Source organism: Sorex araneus, chromosome 1, assembly GCF_027595985.1.
Source record: "Sorex araneus isolate mSorAra2 chromosome 1, mSorAra2.pri, whole genome shotgun sequence".
NCBI lineage: Eukaryota > Metazoa > Chordata > Mammalia > Eulipotyphla > Soricidae > Sorex > Sorex araneus.
This window is the reverse complement of record NC_073302.1, coordinates 55,539,299-55,554,834: the sequence shown is the minus strand read 5'-3', so window position 1 is coordinate 55,554,834 and position 15,536 is coordinate 55,539,299. Positions and strand designations below refer to the sequence as shown.

At 34.6% G+C, this 15,536-nt stretch overlaps 1 protein-coding gene across 5 annotated transcripts in view; it reads left to right on the top strand.

Annotated features, from left to right (window-relative positions):
• The window catches only part of CNTLN (centlein), a 277,959-nt gene that overhangs the window by 183,339 nt on the left and 79,084 nt on the right, over positions 1-15,536 (top strand). For all 5 annotated transcript variants that reach the window (XM_055123768.1, XM_004600347.2, XM_055123767.1 and 2 more), the window contains exons 14-15: positions 7,733-7,824; positions 13,625-14,160. In XM_055123768.1, the coding sequence (XP_054979743.1) occupies positions 7,733-7,824; positions 13,625-14,160 (628 nt within the window). The remainder of the gene's footprint in view (positions 1-7,732; positions 7,825-13,624; positions 14,161-15,536) is intronic.

The following is a 15,536-nucleotide window of genomic DNA, read 5'->3' as shown; positions in this document are numbered from 1 at the left end:
AACCTTAAGCCTTGGAAACATTCAAATTCTCTTTACTAAAATTCACAGTATAAAGAATTCTTAATACAATCCCACAATTTCTCATGTCAGGAGCTCAATTTATCTGGAGAGCATTGAGCAGCCAGGTGTCCAAGTAGCTGATTTAAGATAATAAGCCAAAATGAAAGTAACAGTCAAGCTTTTAATCACTTACTATATAAGCACGAGGCTACAGTGAAGAAAGCAGCAGTTAACTGTGCCTGTTCTGTTTTCCCTTATGGACATGCATGCCAGTTGAGGATTAGATGGATTACCACAAAATATAGGAGTTGTCTCACTGCCAAAGGAGCATGAAACAAAAGTTGCCTATACTTTTACTGACCCATGGATGAGAGGGAGTCAAGGTCAGAAGACAAAGAAATATTGAAGATGTAGTAAGAATAAAGAAAAGCTTGCTTCAAAGTTATCTCCTTTTATCAAATGTATACCTTGGAAAATATGGATGGCACCAGCCCATGGGCTACCAATAAATGTATTCCAATTCGCATCTCTGGTAGAGTCACCTAGGCTAGGGACACAGATGTATCGAGGAATGTGGTTGGCCAGGGTGTGGACTGATTGTGCTATTATACCATTATAGTCCATGTAAGATATGGATGGACATAACATGTAATTTCCATGTGAAGCATGCCAGGTAAAGCATGCAGTTACATATGTTAACCATGATATTGCATGCTTTATCAAAATCATTGTTGTGAATAATCTCTTAGATAAATATTGTAGTGCTTTCCACTAGACAAATAGACTTCTAGGAAACATTATGGATGAGATTTTAAAAGTCTGAAAGGTTCCCCAACCATGCTGAATCTTCAGTCGTTACCACAAATGGACTACTATAGTCATAATACCACTGCCTAGGATATTCTTCATTGAAAGCTTTAAGCTTGCTTATGAATATGAATAGCTTGTCTAAGAATTGCTTATGAAATAATGAGCAAAAAAGTAAATAAAAATTTACTCACAAATAAAAGGAAGTATTTATTAGTCATGTATAGCATATGTGAGAGGCTGAAGCCATTCTTGATCCAAATTTTTCCAGTTGCTGACTGCCATAATTCTCCATATATTGAATTTTTGGTCACAAAAAGGCAAGTGTAAACACATAGTGCTGCTTAGGGCTGGATTTAGACCTGGAATATTGCAACTTCTACCTTCATATTTTTTTTTGCTAAAAAAACAATAACAACAACATGCTCTCCATGTTTCTGGAGTGAGTAGATGCCATTGGGCTACACTAGCACGTGACAGGGATGAATGGAGACGTTACTGGTGCCCGATCGAGCAATCAATGAGCAACGGGATGACAGTGATGATGTTATTTTATTAAGCATTGCTAGCAACAGTAAATGCTAATACTATGAATTTCACAGGGTTGGGGAGACTTGTATACTTTAAAAATCTTATCCATAATCTTTCACAGATGCCTGTTTGTCTGGTGGAAAGGACAACATTATTTCTTTAAGAGATTATTCACAACAAATGTGACAGCCAAAGCCAAATCTGGAGATATTCATGAATGTCATGAATTTAGCTTTTCTCCTCCCAAGGTTTCTTTAGCTGCTCCTTTCATATGAGGAGAAATACTTTTCGTTTTCCAGCCCTAAAAGTGTTGGGATGTTTCTACTGATCTAAGCCTGTGCAAGGGTAGGAATCTAGAGCTTTAAAGTAGAGGAATGCAGTTCACAGAATGATGGGAAGAGCAAGTGGTTGATAAAGAAATGTTTACTCTCCAATACTGGTAAGTTTTTCTGATGTAGAAAGTTATCTCTGGTAATAACTCTTTTCTCAATTACATGTTCTTGATCTAAATTCATCTAGGCAATTAAGGAAAGGTCTTGTGGCTCTTATGTTTTTTTTTTTATAAAACAAAAATGACTCTAAGCCTAAAAAGTTGTGATTGATTTCATCTCAAAATACTCTACATACACGGTTTATTAAGTAGTGGCATATTTCAGGATCATGAATTTTTTTCCACATCATTAGCATTATGGTATGGGCAGAGCATGGGTAATAATGAAGTAAATTTAAATAAAAGTAAATTTTGAAATAATTTAGCCTTATACATATGTAAAACCAGAAACACAACTAAACTGGGAAACTTTGAAAAATAATAAAATGTTAAAATACACAAAGCTATTATTATATGAAAATGGTCAAGCTGTAATAAAATACTTGGACATAAAAATAAACTAAATATTTGTAAATTATGAATTTTAGGAATAATAAAAATAAACACAAGACCCTCTATATAGAAAAATTAATGAGAATTAATATTAATTAATAATTAATATCCAAATCACCCACCTATTTGAATTCACTGAATGGAAGATTCTGTATTAAAGAAATGCTATTTTTTTAACATAATATGAGACTGACACCTAAGGACAGTAGAAACGGCCAGAAATATTGCTCCATGGTTGGTAGCCTGCCTCATGAACTGGGGGAGAAGGCAGCTGGAATAGAGAAGGGATCACTAAGTCAATTATGGTTGGAAGGCTCATTCAGGATGGGAGATGTATGCTGAAAGTAGATAAAGGACCAAATGTGATAGCCTCTGAATATCTGTATTGCAAACCATAATGTCCCAAGTAGAGAAAGAGTATGGGGGAAATTGTTTGCTATAGAGGCAGCGGGAGGGGTAAGACGGGGTGATAATAGGGACATCAGTGGTAGAAAGTATGCACTGGTAGACGGATGGGTGTTTGATTATTGTATGGCTGAAACTTGAACATGAAAGCTTTGTAACTGTATCTCACGGTGATTCAATTGTTTAAAAAAATGCTATTTTTAGGGCAAAGAAGCCTATTTATTGGGTGTGGTTTACAATTAATAATGTATAAAATAATTTTCTGTGCTCTACCTTTCTGTCCTTCTAATTACACAAGAACAGTTTTATCATATTCCCATCCTACTATCAGAACTGTGACTGAGTTTTTGAAAGGTTTTTTTTCTTTCAGAATTAAATGATTGAGTAGATCCCCCAAGGCATCTGCCCAAGTCAAAAAGGAAGTCAAATTCTCTAAGAAAGATATGCTGAGCACAAGTCATCTAATGACTGATTTTCTATCCTAAGCATCAAAACCAGAATTTATTTTCTGTCCTGCCCCACCAGTCAGAACAGGATTTTATTTTTCATTGGCTTAAGGTTACCTCTCAGACAGGAGATGGATTCTAAGTGTACTTGGCTATTCTGTATTTACCCTGCCTAAGGAGACAATGTTAAACACAAGATGTAAAAGTGTTTTCATGGCAGCACTTGCTCATTATTTCACTTCATTTTTCAAGGCAGTTATGAGTTTTACTCAGAGCTCTTTCGATAAGTGTGTGGCTTATTCTCTTCCACTAACATCATATTCTCTGATTTTCCAGATACCAACTCTATATCCTGCAATTCAGTTCAATACAATTCATATTGTATTCATATTAGTTCATTTATACATATTAGTTCAATTCAGTTCTGATGCTACCTAGAGTTACCATATATCCCACAGATTAAAGACTCATTTGTGTAATACTGTTATATTTCAGAAGATAGTCACAATATCAGATTGCCACTCGTACTTCTGACCAACTTGCTCTAAACCAGGTTTTCCCATCGTCTTTACTAATATTTAGATTATTTGCTAAGACTCAGAACTCAGGATATAAGTTAACATAATTTATAATTTATTATAAAAATTTATCTCAAGAACAGCCAAATGGAAGAACTCTATCTGTCTGGGGAAGAGCATGACACCTTTACTACTCCTCTAGCACATCTCACTCAAAGCATTTTGATGTGTCCACCAACCTAAAGCCATTTTAAACTCAATTATCTATGTCTTGTAGAGGCTTCATTGCATAGACCTTGCTTCCATTGAAGTGCAAAGGGGAGTCATTGGGAGGTGTCATTGGGTGTCATTGGGAGGAGTTAGCCACAATAGAGAGTGCTACCTCACCCCTGCCTGGCTTCTGTGATATTGCTGATGGATAAATGCCCAGAGAGTCCGGAACTGGTAAAAGCTGCACAAGTTACTACATGGCATACAGCCTAATGACTTGCCACCTTTTCTAAGGTAGCTGTCACACTGCACATAAGACCCACCTGATTTCAGTTGCTGAATCCTACCACTGGACGTTCAGGGAGCTGTGATTCTCTGGCTGAAGTGAAGTTATGTTCTTTGCAGGCAAATGAGAAGTCAGGCCTGACACCCACCTGGATTTTTCTCTTTCCTATTTCAGAAAAAGATGAATAATGAAGGAAATTAATTTTATTAAGGAGAAACAGAGAGGAAAAAATGGCAATAAATGATGAAATTTGTATATACATTGCAGAATACAGATGCTCTGGAATGTAGAACCTTAAAGTTGCCCATGTACTTACTGTACTTTCTCTCTAACCTCAAAAGTAGTATTTTTAAGTAGATGTTTTTTGTTTATTTCCCAAGTCCTAGTGTGTAAGAGCAGAAAGGAAATTCCCCCTCTACCTTTCTGAGTTCTCAGCCAACTTTAATAATCTAATTAGCATCAGACAGATTAAAAGGAGAAAAGAACAAGTTCAGGTAAGTATAGAGAAGCCACCTGGATGTGAATTATAAAGGGCAAAATAGGTGTATATATACTGAACTCAGGAGTGCAATGAGCCCTGGTATTCAGGGAGAGGAGGCAGATTTATTAGATGAAGAGAAGGTGGCTCATGTGATGAAGACCAAATATCAAATGCCGTATAATGATAAGATGTTTGCGCTGCAATATATAGTTAAGTCTCTTCAATATAATGGTTATTTATTATACAAACAAACAAAAAATCTACCTCTGGCAAATTATTCCAGTTATTTATGAGAGTGCTAAGAGTTTTTCTTAATCCTGCTGCAGGGTCTCCATAGACCTCAGCTCAAAAATAGTTCAACCAGCTTAATCAATGGCTGAATAAATAGCAGTATTCCTACATTCACTGTATCACTGTCATCCCGTTGCTCATTGATTTGTTTGAGTGGGCACCAGTAATGTCTCTCATTGAGAGATTTATTGTTACTGTTTTTGGCATATCCAATATGCATGGGTAGCTTGCCAGGCTCTACCGCGAAGTCTCGATACTTTTGGTAGCTTGCCGGGCTCTCCGAGAGGGGCAGAGGAATCGAACTCAGGTCGGCCGTGTGAAAGGCGAACGCCCAACTTCTGTGCTATCGCTCCAGCCCACTCCTACATTAATAATAATAATAATAATAATAATAATAATAGTAATTCCATGTCTAAGTGGCATGTCTTGGGAGAGTCTGTTCTATCTTTGGAAATTCTGTCTTTCGGTGACATGCTTGAAAGGGGAGAATTAGGGCAAAGCTGGATCTTTGTTCACGTCCTCATTGGCCTCAGCTTAGCTATTTAAGTACTCTTATTAAAATTATGGAAGGAGTTGTGTGGATAGCTAAAGTGTTAGAGTGAATTCATGGCTTCCTTAAAGCACTGGGTTCTATCCTCAGCACCACATGCCCCCTTCCCCAATCCTCAGTACTATTAGGTGTATCTCTGGGGCCCCCAACATAACTGGTCATCGCTCCTGAAAATATGATGGTGAAACGTGACCGACCGGGGTTCGATTCCTCCGCCTCTCTTGGTGAGCCCAGCAAGATACCTAGAGTATCTCGCCTACATGGCAGAGCCTGGTAAACTACCTGTGGTATATTTGACATGCCAAAAACTAACAAGTCTCAACAATGGAAATGTTACTGGTGCCCACTCAAGCAAATAGATGAGCAACAGGATGACAGTGACAGTGATGTATATACATATATATGTGTGTGTGTATGTATGGTGTATCTGTACAAATACAGTATTTGTTATAAAAATGTTATAACCATATTTTGGCTACAAAAACCAAAAGAACTTTGAAAGCTTAAGGACAGAGACACCATGAAATTAGCCATGCTATCAATATAATGATATATGGGGTATCATAAGCTACACATTTGAAGACCCTTTAGAATTGTGTTGACCAATCCTGAAGGCTCCACAAGATTCAACTTAAATTGGTATTTGAGTGCATTACAATGAAAGAAAAAATATGATGGTGCAAAACAAACTTGTTAGAAAATTACAAGTGATTTGGTCAGCCAGTTCACCAGTGGGCCTTGAAACACCACAAAAGCAGCAGTACATTTATTTTTAAATCAGCCTCCATTATTTATTTCATTGAAGTTATTTAGCATTTGCTAGTGTTCTACGTTTTTAGAGAGTTGTTTCTTCAAGTTCTCAGTGTTTTCTTGAGAAAACAAGTACTGTTTTCTTATTTTTAAAGAAATATTTCAGAATCATGGCAGATATTTAAATGACTAGAACAGATGAATTATATTTGCATATTGTTTTTATATTTCTGAAAGAGACTTGTAAATGAATGCAGCAGCATGGTGTTAAGGGACTCAAAAAAAGAAACTTGGGAACTAACAGATTATTATCAAGGAAAAGGTACATATTCCCTCTGGTGGCAAAATAAACCTATTCTAGCTTTTCTTATCCTTAGGATAGTGTTCTATTTATTTCATGAGTACAAAACTTTTAATTGGATATGTCATGTTTCAAAGACAAAAGAAATGCCTAATTCACTCTAACAAACTTGTTAGTCACTGCTTATATCAAGAGGATTTCGACTCTACAGAGAATAATATTGTTCTCCTTTTCCTTTGTTGATAAATCAAAGTTTTATATTGACCTACAGCAGCCAAGAATAATTTTAAAGCAAAATCAACTCAGGTTAACACAGACATGTATCTTTTCTGCTTTAGGTATTTTTCAAAATCTTTGAAAAATGTTATATCATAAGGATATTTTAGTAAGAAAATATTAAATTGTCATGGTAATTTACTTGGTAAAAATTTTATTTATAGTTTAAAAAAATTATTGTTTTTGCTTTTGGTTTAAAGCTATGAATCGATGTATGCAAAGCATATGCTATATTCCTGCCCCTTGTCAGTAGTAATGCATTTTGTTTTAATAATGACTAAGGTTTTATAGTTTTTTCTTTCAAATTTTTTTTTCTTATTTGGGTAAAAGGTTATTGTAATAATCTAATTGTCATCAAGTTCATTGACAGTGTAGGAATTATGTGTAAGAGACAACTTTTCCTATTACCTGGGTTTTTATTTGTGATAAAATCACAATTTTTCTGGAAATATGATTTTTATGGTTTACTCTGCCCAGTGCATGATCTTTTACTTGAAAAAAAAAATTTTAAAAAGGTGGTGGTAGGGGGTGTTAGAGTTTCAGTCCACCCTAATTCTGTTACTGTTTGCTTTGTTCAGCAATCACTCTGATCCTCCTGGCAGGGAACAAGATCCAGAGAACAAAACTAGTAGTGACTGTGTAGATAAAAAGGCAATGAATTCTGCTTTTAAGGCAAAGGGGGAATAGTCTACAAAAGAATGAAAATAGGAATAAAAGTACTGCATTGTTAACCCACAGATCTGTTGTCCCTTTGAAAATTTTATACTGCAAGAAAAAAAAAAGTCGCTACAAAGATAGACAATTATGTGACTGAAAATCTTGGATAAGGTTATCATTCAGTAGTTGGCCAAATACTTGACAATAAAGTAGACTATATCATTCATAATTGAGAAACCATATACTTAGAATCTTATAATTGAGAATCCTTTCCCTTAAAATGATAATGGTGTTTTATCAGTATACTGGGTACTATAATATATTTTTTATTCTCTCTCAGAACAACTCTTCAGAAACTGTGAAGATGATGGGGTCAAGAAGAGTACTCCAGAGAAGAATGTGAAAGAAATGTCGGAGCAGACATTACAGAAGGTAGTCTAATCTTTAAGATATTGAGCTGAGCAAGTTAAATCTGTGTTTTGACATAAAGGATTATATTTTAATATGAGGGCTCATGAACTTAAACCTTGTGTGAATCCTTAATTTAAATTCACAATTCAGAATCATTGACTTGCCAAAATGGGGTAAAAAAATCAATATTTGTAAAATAAATGTGGAAACACTTGTGCTTCTATTGACATAGATTAAAATAATTTTCAAAGATGAAGAGCATGACAATGGAAATTATAAAAATGTACTTTATGTGTGCTTATTACTTATAACATGGCAGTTTAACCTTAAAAACTGACAAGATAAGACTTCATGCTACACTTTAGAAAACATACAGATTTTACGTATATGACTACAAAACATGTAGAAACTTTTGTATCACCACAGAGAAATGGTAATGTGTTTCTAATTTTAAATACACTTGAATAATTTTAGATGTGAAATTTGTGTGCATGTTATTTAGTATAATCTTCCCTGTTTTATTAAAATCTTCACTATGCATCATGTCTGTAAAAAATGAAGAGTTTAAAAAAAGTGAAGTGTTTAAAAGTCTTGATATTTATCTTAATAATTTTATACTTAACATTTTTTTACATAAATGCATGTAGTCACATTCTATTAATGACTGGTTGCACTTTTGTACTTTTCATACCAAAGAAAATGTTCTTTACATAATGAAAATATTCTCTAAATAGGTTTGTTCTTGTAATAGTTGATGTCTACACTGGTTACTTAAAGCTCAAAATGCATAAATATATTAAAAATTACTGCATACTTAAGTTTTATTACATCTGTGGATTATTGGTAGTAAATCTAGTGATTTATAGCAGATAATGTGATTCTTTATACTTCTAGCACTTGCCATATGGTCAGTTAACAAAGGCTGTCATCTCATTATTACTGGATGACATGTAACAGGTTAATATAATAGAGAGAACAAGAACTGTTCACATTGATTTATCTTAAGGCAAAATGAGCAATTGAAATAATGTGTGAACTGACATCTAGAGTGTAACAGTTTATATTATATTCATTTTTTCAGAACAGTATTTTTATTTACTGTATTTGTAAATTTTTTTTTGATTATATATAATTCTATGCTGCTACTTGCTGCCTTGTTGAGAAACCCTGAAGACATTCATTATTTTATTGGGATAATTTCCTCTAATGCTTGGTAAAACTAACCTATCAAGCCCTGTGGTCCTAATGTTTTCTTTGTTGGAACAATGTTATGTATTAATTTATTTTTTTATAGATTGGAGAACTCTTAAAATTCTTTTAGTTATTGTTAATAAAATTTTAGTAAATTGTAAAAAAAAATCATTATTTATTTTCAACCACCATAGTTACTACTACTATAGTAGTAACACTATAGCACTGTTGTCCCATTGTTCATTGATTTGCTAGAGCAGGCACCAGTAACATCTCCATTGTGAGACTTGTTGTTACTATTTTTGGCATATCGAATACGCCACGGGTAGCTTGCCAGGCTCTACCCTGCGGGCAGGATAGTCTCTGTAGCTTGCCCAGGCTCTTCGAGTGGGATGCAAGAATCAAACTCGTGTCGCCCGTGTGCAAGGCAAACGCCCTACCCGCTGTGCTATCGCTCCAGTCCAGAGAAATGACTACTATAGTAATAGATACAAGATGTATTTTAGGGCTGGAGAGATTGTGCAGTGGGTAGGGCACTTCCCTTGTATATGACTGAACTTGGTTCAGTCCTCTGCACACATACGGTCCCTTAAGTTTTACCAGTAGTGATCCTGAGTAACGACAGGATAAAGCCCCGAGCACAACTGGGTATGTGCCATACTCCCCCTAAAAAACACGGAAAAAAACAAAAATGTATTTTAAATCCTAAAAATGCACCAAAATTACTTTTGGTTGGTCTATATGTCAAAATAAATTACTTGTCACTATTTTTCATATTAGCCTAATGCAGTTGCATAGATTGTGATTTTACCCCTGTTAGTTGAATTTATTTTAAAAGGGCGTGTGAAATACTTAAAATGTAGCACTGTAGCACTGTTATCCCGTTGTTCATCGATTTGCTCGAGTGGGCACCAGTAACATCTCCATTGTGAGATTTATTGTTACTGTTTTTGGCATATGGAATATGCCACAGGAGCTTGCCAGGCTCTGCCGTGCGTGTGAGGTAGCTTGCCAGGCTCTCCGAGAGAGACAGAGGATTAAAAATGTATATAAAAAATAAAAACTTGTAAACAATGTATATAGTAGGAATTAAACAATTATATATATATTTTTGGTTTTTGGGTCACACCTGGCGATGCACAGGGGTTACTCCTGGCTCTTCACTCAGGAATTACTCCTGGCGGTGCTCAGGGGACCATATGGGATACTGGGATTAGAACCCGGGTCGGCTGCATGCAAGGCAAATGCCCTACCCACTATGCTATCCCTCCAGCCCCTAAACAATTATATTTTAATGACATATAACATTTCATACTGTTATGGAATCAAATAGATCCTCCAGAATTTTTGAGGGGTTCATATATGGAATCAAGATACATGTATGAAACTGATACATGAAAACTTTATGCTCTATCACTCTGCTACTCCCTGACCCCTTTAAATTCTTATGTCAAATTCCTATATTCCAGAATCACAGAATGTGACTGTATTAGGAAATGATGCCCTAAAGAGTTAATTGAATTTATATGTTCCTGAATTTTAGCTACTCAGCCTGTGATTCTTTGTTGAAACAGCTTTAGCAAAGATATACACACACTTCACAAAGTAAGATGTTTTATCTCAGTGTTTAAGGGGGCCATCTTTCTATAAATTAAATGTTCAAAAGTAAAGGAAAAGCATGGACAGTAAATATGCAAACCAATTTCCAGTACCAATTCCCAAGACTTTCATTCTCCAGATTCTCCAAGTACATTTCTAATTTTGCATGCTTAAAATAAGTTTAACTGTAAATTTTAGGACTGTTACTTGCACACTTCAATAGGTATTCTTGACTTAACTTTAACACGTAAAGTTAGTGTATTTTTTGGTTTTTTTCCTCCACTTGAACCCTAAATTCTACTGTTTTTTAACATTTTAGGATTACATATATATTTTACTTTGGGCTGTTAACAGGTTTAAATATTTTAAGACTTTAAGTAATTATAAGTCTTTAAATAGACATTATTTGATGATACATAAAATTTTTGAGAGTTGTACCTAAACTTAAATATATATTTTATAAAAGAAAAGTATGCTAATTTTCAGATTTGAAATCTCAAATTTCAGATGTTACTTTATTACATATGTTCATATTATATTTTATTCAAGTATAATGTTGATATAATGGCTAATTGAACAATGTGTAGTACAAATCATTATATTTTATTTCATGTTATCTTAAGTAGCTATTATGATTAATAATAAAGATGATGATAATAGTAATGATGGAAATGATAAATTGCTTAGAATTTACTGTTGGGTTGAAGTGATAGCACAGTGATTAGGACTCTTGCTTTGCACTAAGCCAACCAGGTTCAATTTCTGGCTTTCCAATGGAGGCACCACCTGAAGCAATTTCTGAGTGCAGATGCAGTAGTAAGCCATGAGCATTGCAGGGCATGACCCCAAAACAAAAAACAACCAAACAAAAGGAGAATAAAACTGAGTTTTATCCTGTTCACAGTAGCCTCAGCTATAATACTATTCTTCATGAGGCTACTGTGCCTTTATTTCAAATTATATTTAAAGAAAAGAATTTACTGTCTTCAGGAATTGTCATGTATGGTTGTAACTTAATACAACTTGCAGGATAGATGTTACTGCTTCTATTTCTCAAGTGAGGAAAGTTAAAATAGTTTATTTTACTAGGTTTACCATTCAGAGCTGAAAGTGAAGTTCATTCTGAAGTCAAAATTTGTGTTCCCCTAAACCACATGAATTTTATTAGTATTTTTAAATACCACAGTCAAAAGTCAGTTTTTAAGAGGGTATAATATTTGCTTTGTGCAAAATACATCTTTTAAAGGGTCATATACTCTTATACTACCTGGGACTACATGCTAATATACTTTTAGATATCTTTATGGAGGAATTTTTTTCAGCAATAATTGAAGACTTTAACTGAGAAAAGTTGAATGATTACAAAATGGTAACATTCCTAATTTATTTTTAGTATGTTTTTGTTAAATGAAAAATTACAAATATAGTATTTTGGAAGAAGTAAGGAGGTTTCTGAGTTCTTATATTCTTGAGTACCATATTTTTGTCACATAATCCTGATCACCAATAAAGTATTTGTACTGAGAGGGAACAATAAAACTCTCCTTGTATAAATGCACAGAAATCTACAGTAGATGGGTACATTTTATTTTTTATAGATCTATATTCCAGATCAGGTACACTAGTAGATAAATCTATCATACTGTGTGTGGGGGGGGAAATACAATTTGAGTTTGTTGAGATTTTTCATGTTATATTCAAAAATAGTCTTGTTCCAGGATAGAATAAATAATAAATGACTGTTGAATTGGATCGAGTGTCCCTCAATACCTGGTTCAGATAATGGTAATCTGGTCTGTGACTGCACCATCACCCTACTTTTCATGTGTGTTGGCCAGGTCTTACTCCAGTGCTGCTGCTTCCTGGTCTGGGGTCTGCTTGCTGGAGCTTGCTGTGCTGGAATCTGTCACTAGCCCTTTTACAAAGGCTATAGCCCCGCAACTCCCTGTCCCCTCTGCTTCCCTTGGTGCACTAGCTATGATCTCATGAACGTGGGTGAGAACCTCTTCTGTGCTACTGTCCTAGGTATGGGGGATGTGGCAAGAGGAGGTTATATGACCAGAGTCTTCTTTTTATCTCCTATTTTTTTTTACTCCCAGCCATTTTCAGTATTGACTAGATGACTTTCTGGCCAGCAGATTTAAAATGACCAAGTAAATTAGTTTGGTTACCTGGTGCCATTTCCCTCTGCTTCTACCATAACAGTAACATGTACCCTAAAATTAGTAGGGTTTTTTTTTTCAACATTTAACTTGAAATGAGAGCCTCCATGAAATTGTAGTCATGGCAGAATTAATTACCCTTCCTTTTTGCCCAGCCACATGTCACTTAGATCCTAACTTTAGACTTTAGAATTAGACTTTAGAATTAGACTCATTTATGTAAGTATCTTTCTTTCCAAAGAGTCTTTGAAGAGTCCTTGAAAATTTTAATGTCAGAAATAGTATATTATCATTTTATGCTCACAACAAAATTATTCATTTAAAACAATTTTAATTAATCCATGTGCTACCTAAAACTTATAATTTGAGTTATAAGTTATAAGTACCATGTGACTATTTTAATTATATTTTTAAAAATATATCTAAAAATGGCCTTAATACTTTCATTATCTGATTTTCATGATTATAAAATAATCAAAGAAAAAATTTGTATTAATAGTTTCCTATATGCCTTTTCTCACTTTCTGTTAAACTTGTGCTTCTCTGAAAAATATTTCTTTCACAGCAAACATATAGTCAAGGCTCTTATATCTCAGAAAATTGTGTGGCACTTATTGGCATACTTAGTTGTTTCAGTTTGAATAGAATTATATAACTTATTTGGCCATCTGTTCTTTATTCAACAGATGTATTATTGCATCTTCAAATGTATTTATCTTCAACACATTGAACTTACTTAAAAGTTAAGTCCCTTAAATTAATTTTGCCTTTGTGTTCAATGTGATTTTATTTTCATAGTTAGAAATGAAATAAAACACAGTATAATAGTTTTGGAACCTCAAAATGATAAATTAAACTTTTCTCTTTAGATCATTGAATTGGAAAATCGGCTAAAATCTTTCGAGAAAGGATCAAGAAAATTAAAAGAAGGGAATAAAAAATTAATGAAAGAAAATTACGTCCAGAAATCCCTCTTAAAACAGCAACTAGAAGATTTAGAGACCAAAGGAAAAGATCTAGAGAGGCTAGAGAGGAGGAGTAAAGATGTAGAAAAAGACAAAACTGAACTTCAAGTAAAAATCAGTGAGCTGGAGAGAGAAGTCACTTCCCTAAGGAGACAAGTGGCAGAAACTGATGGGTTGAGAAATGAAAATGAAGAGCTGATGAATTCATTGGGAAAATTGCAGCATTCCGCAGACAAAGCTAAAACTGAGATGGCCACCTCAGAAGTGAGATCTGGACAATATGACGGTAAAGCAACCATTACCAAGGTTAAATTTAAAGCAGCCAAGAAAAAGTGCTCTTTGGGTCGTTACCACACTGTTCTCAATCATTCCATCAAGGTTAAGAGTAATGTGTTTAAGAACCTCAGCAAGGACGGCTGGGAGGATGTGAGTGAAAGCAGGTAAGGCTCTCTCATTAACTTAACTCTGTGGTGGGGACACTGTGCATATGTAAAGCACCAGCAAATGGAGATTGAATTTCAACTACTGTCGATTTGGTATTCAGAAAAAATACTGTCAGATCCTTTGAAATATCTTGGGAGGTCTTGTTCTGAGCTTATTGACTGAAATTTGCATGCAAAATTAGCCACAACTGCATGAGTATTTGAATAGGTGCCAGGAACCCAAAAGAAGGCAATGCTTGATTTCTTCCAGTGATGCTATTTTCATGCAGTCATGAGGCTTGAAATTGACAGTTTGGCAGGTTGATTTAATTTGCTGGCCCTTTGCATATTCACCACTGACAGCTAAGGATTCCCAGGCAGGGCTACTAAGTCGGTTTAGTTATCCTGTGACATGCCAACCTGGGAGGAGAAACATTTTTCCCCCTTAATTTAGTTAGATAAATTTTGAATGACCCATTTCAGTTTGTTACCAGATGTCTACAAGCTGTTTAACATCCTTTAAATTAAGAACCATCTTCACTAATTATTTCATGTATGCATTATGCAAAGTCATTGTACTAACTTTAATTGAATGGTGGTTAAAAATTATTTCTTTAAAATTAAAGCTCTACAGATTTTTAATGTTAAATTATATAACCCCTAGTGAATAGCAACAGGGGAATACTAAAAACCTATAATCCTTCTTTTCTTTACCCCTGGCTATACATTCCAATACATATTTGAAGCATGTAAGTAAAATCACAAAGGCAAATGGATAATAGAACATGTCTTTTTATACCTACAGAACAGAAATAATCACTGTTGCTAGGAATGCTAACACATTGAGCATTTTTATAATTCTGCCTTTAAAAAAAAAGACAGCCTATATTTAATTTTCCAAAGTTTTAAATCCCCAAAGGTTGTCTTTTATAAATTTTGGTATCTGTATAGTTTTTTAATTCATAGATAAAGAATTAAATAACTTAGAATGTAGTTCTTAAATTGTTTGTATAATATGAGCCATGTAGGGTTTTTAAATACAATTAATAAGGTACTCTGATTTACAAAAGTTATTCATAGGTGAGTTCCAGGCATTCATGTTCGAACACCAGTCCCACCACCGGTATCAATTTCTCACCACCATTGTCCACAGCTTCTCCCCCATTTTCCAGTTTGCCTTCTTGATAGGCACAGTTTTAGATTTGATTCTTATAGTTTGGACCTCATGCTTAAGAGTGATGCTGGTTCTGTGGTTTAGCTATATAGATATACCACAACTCTATGTGCCTAAGGCCTTGACTCCTTCCCTCTTCTTTCCATCAGCCACTTACTTCCTCCCTTGATTACTTTTCCTTTCTTCTGGTAAAAGTTTCCATACCCCATTCCAACTGAAT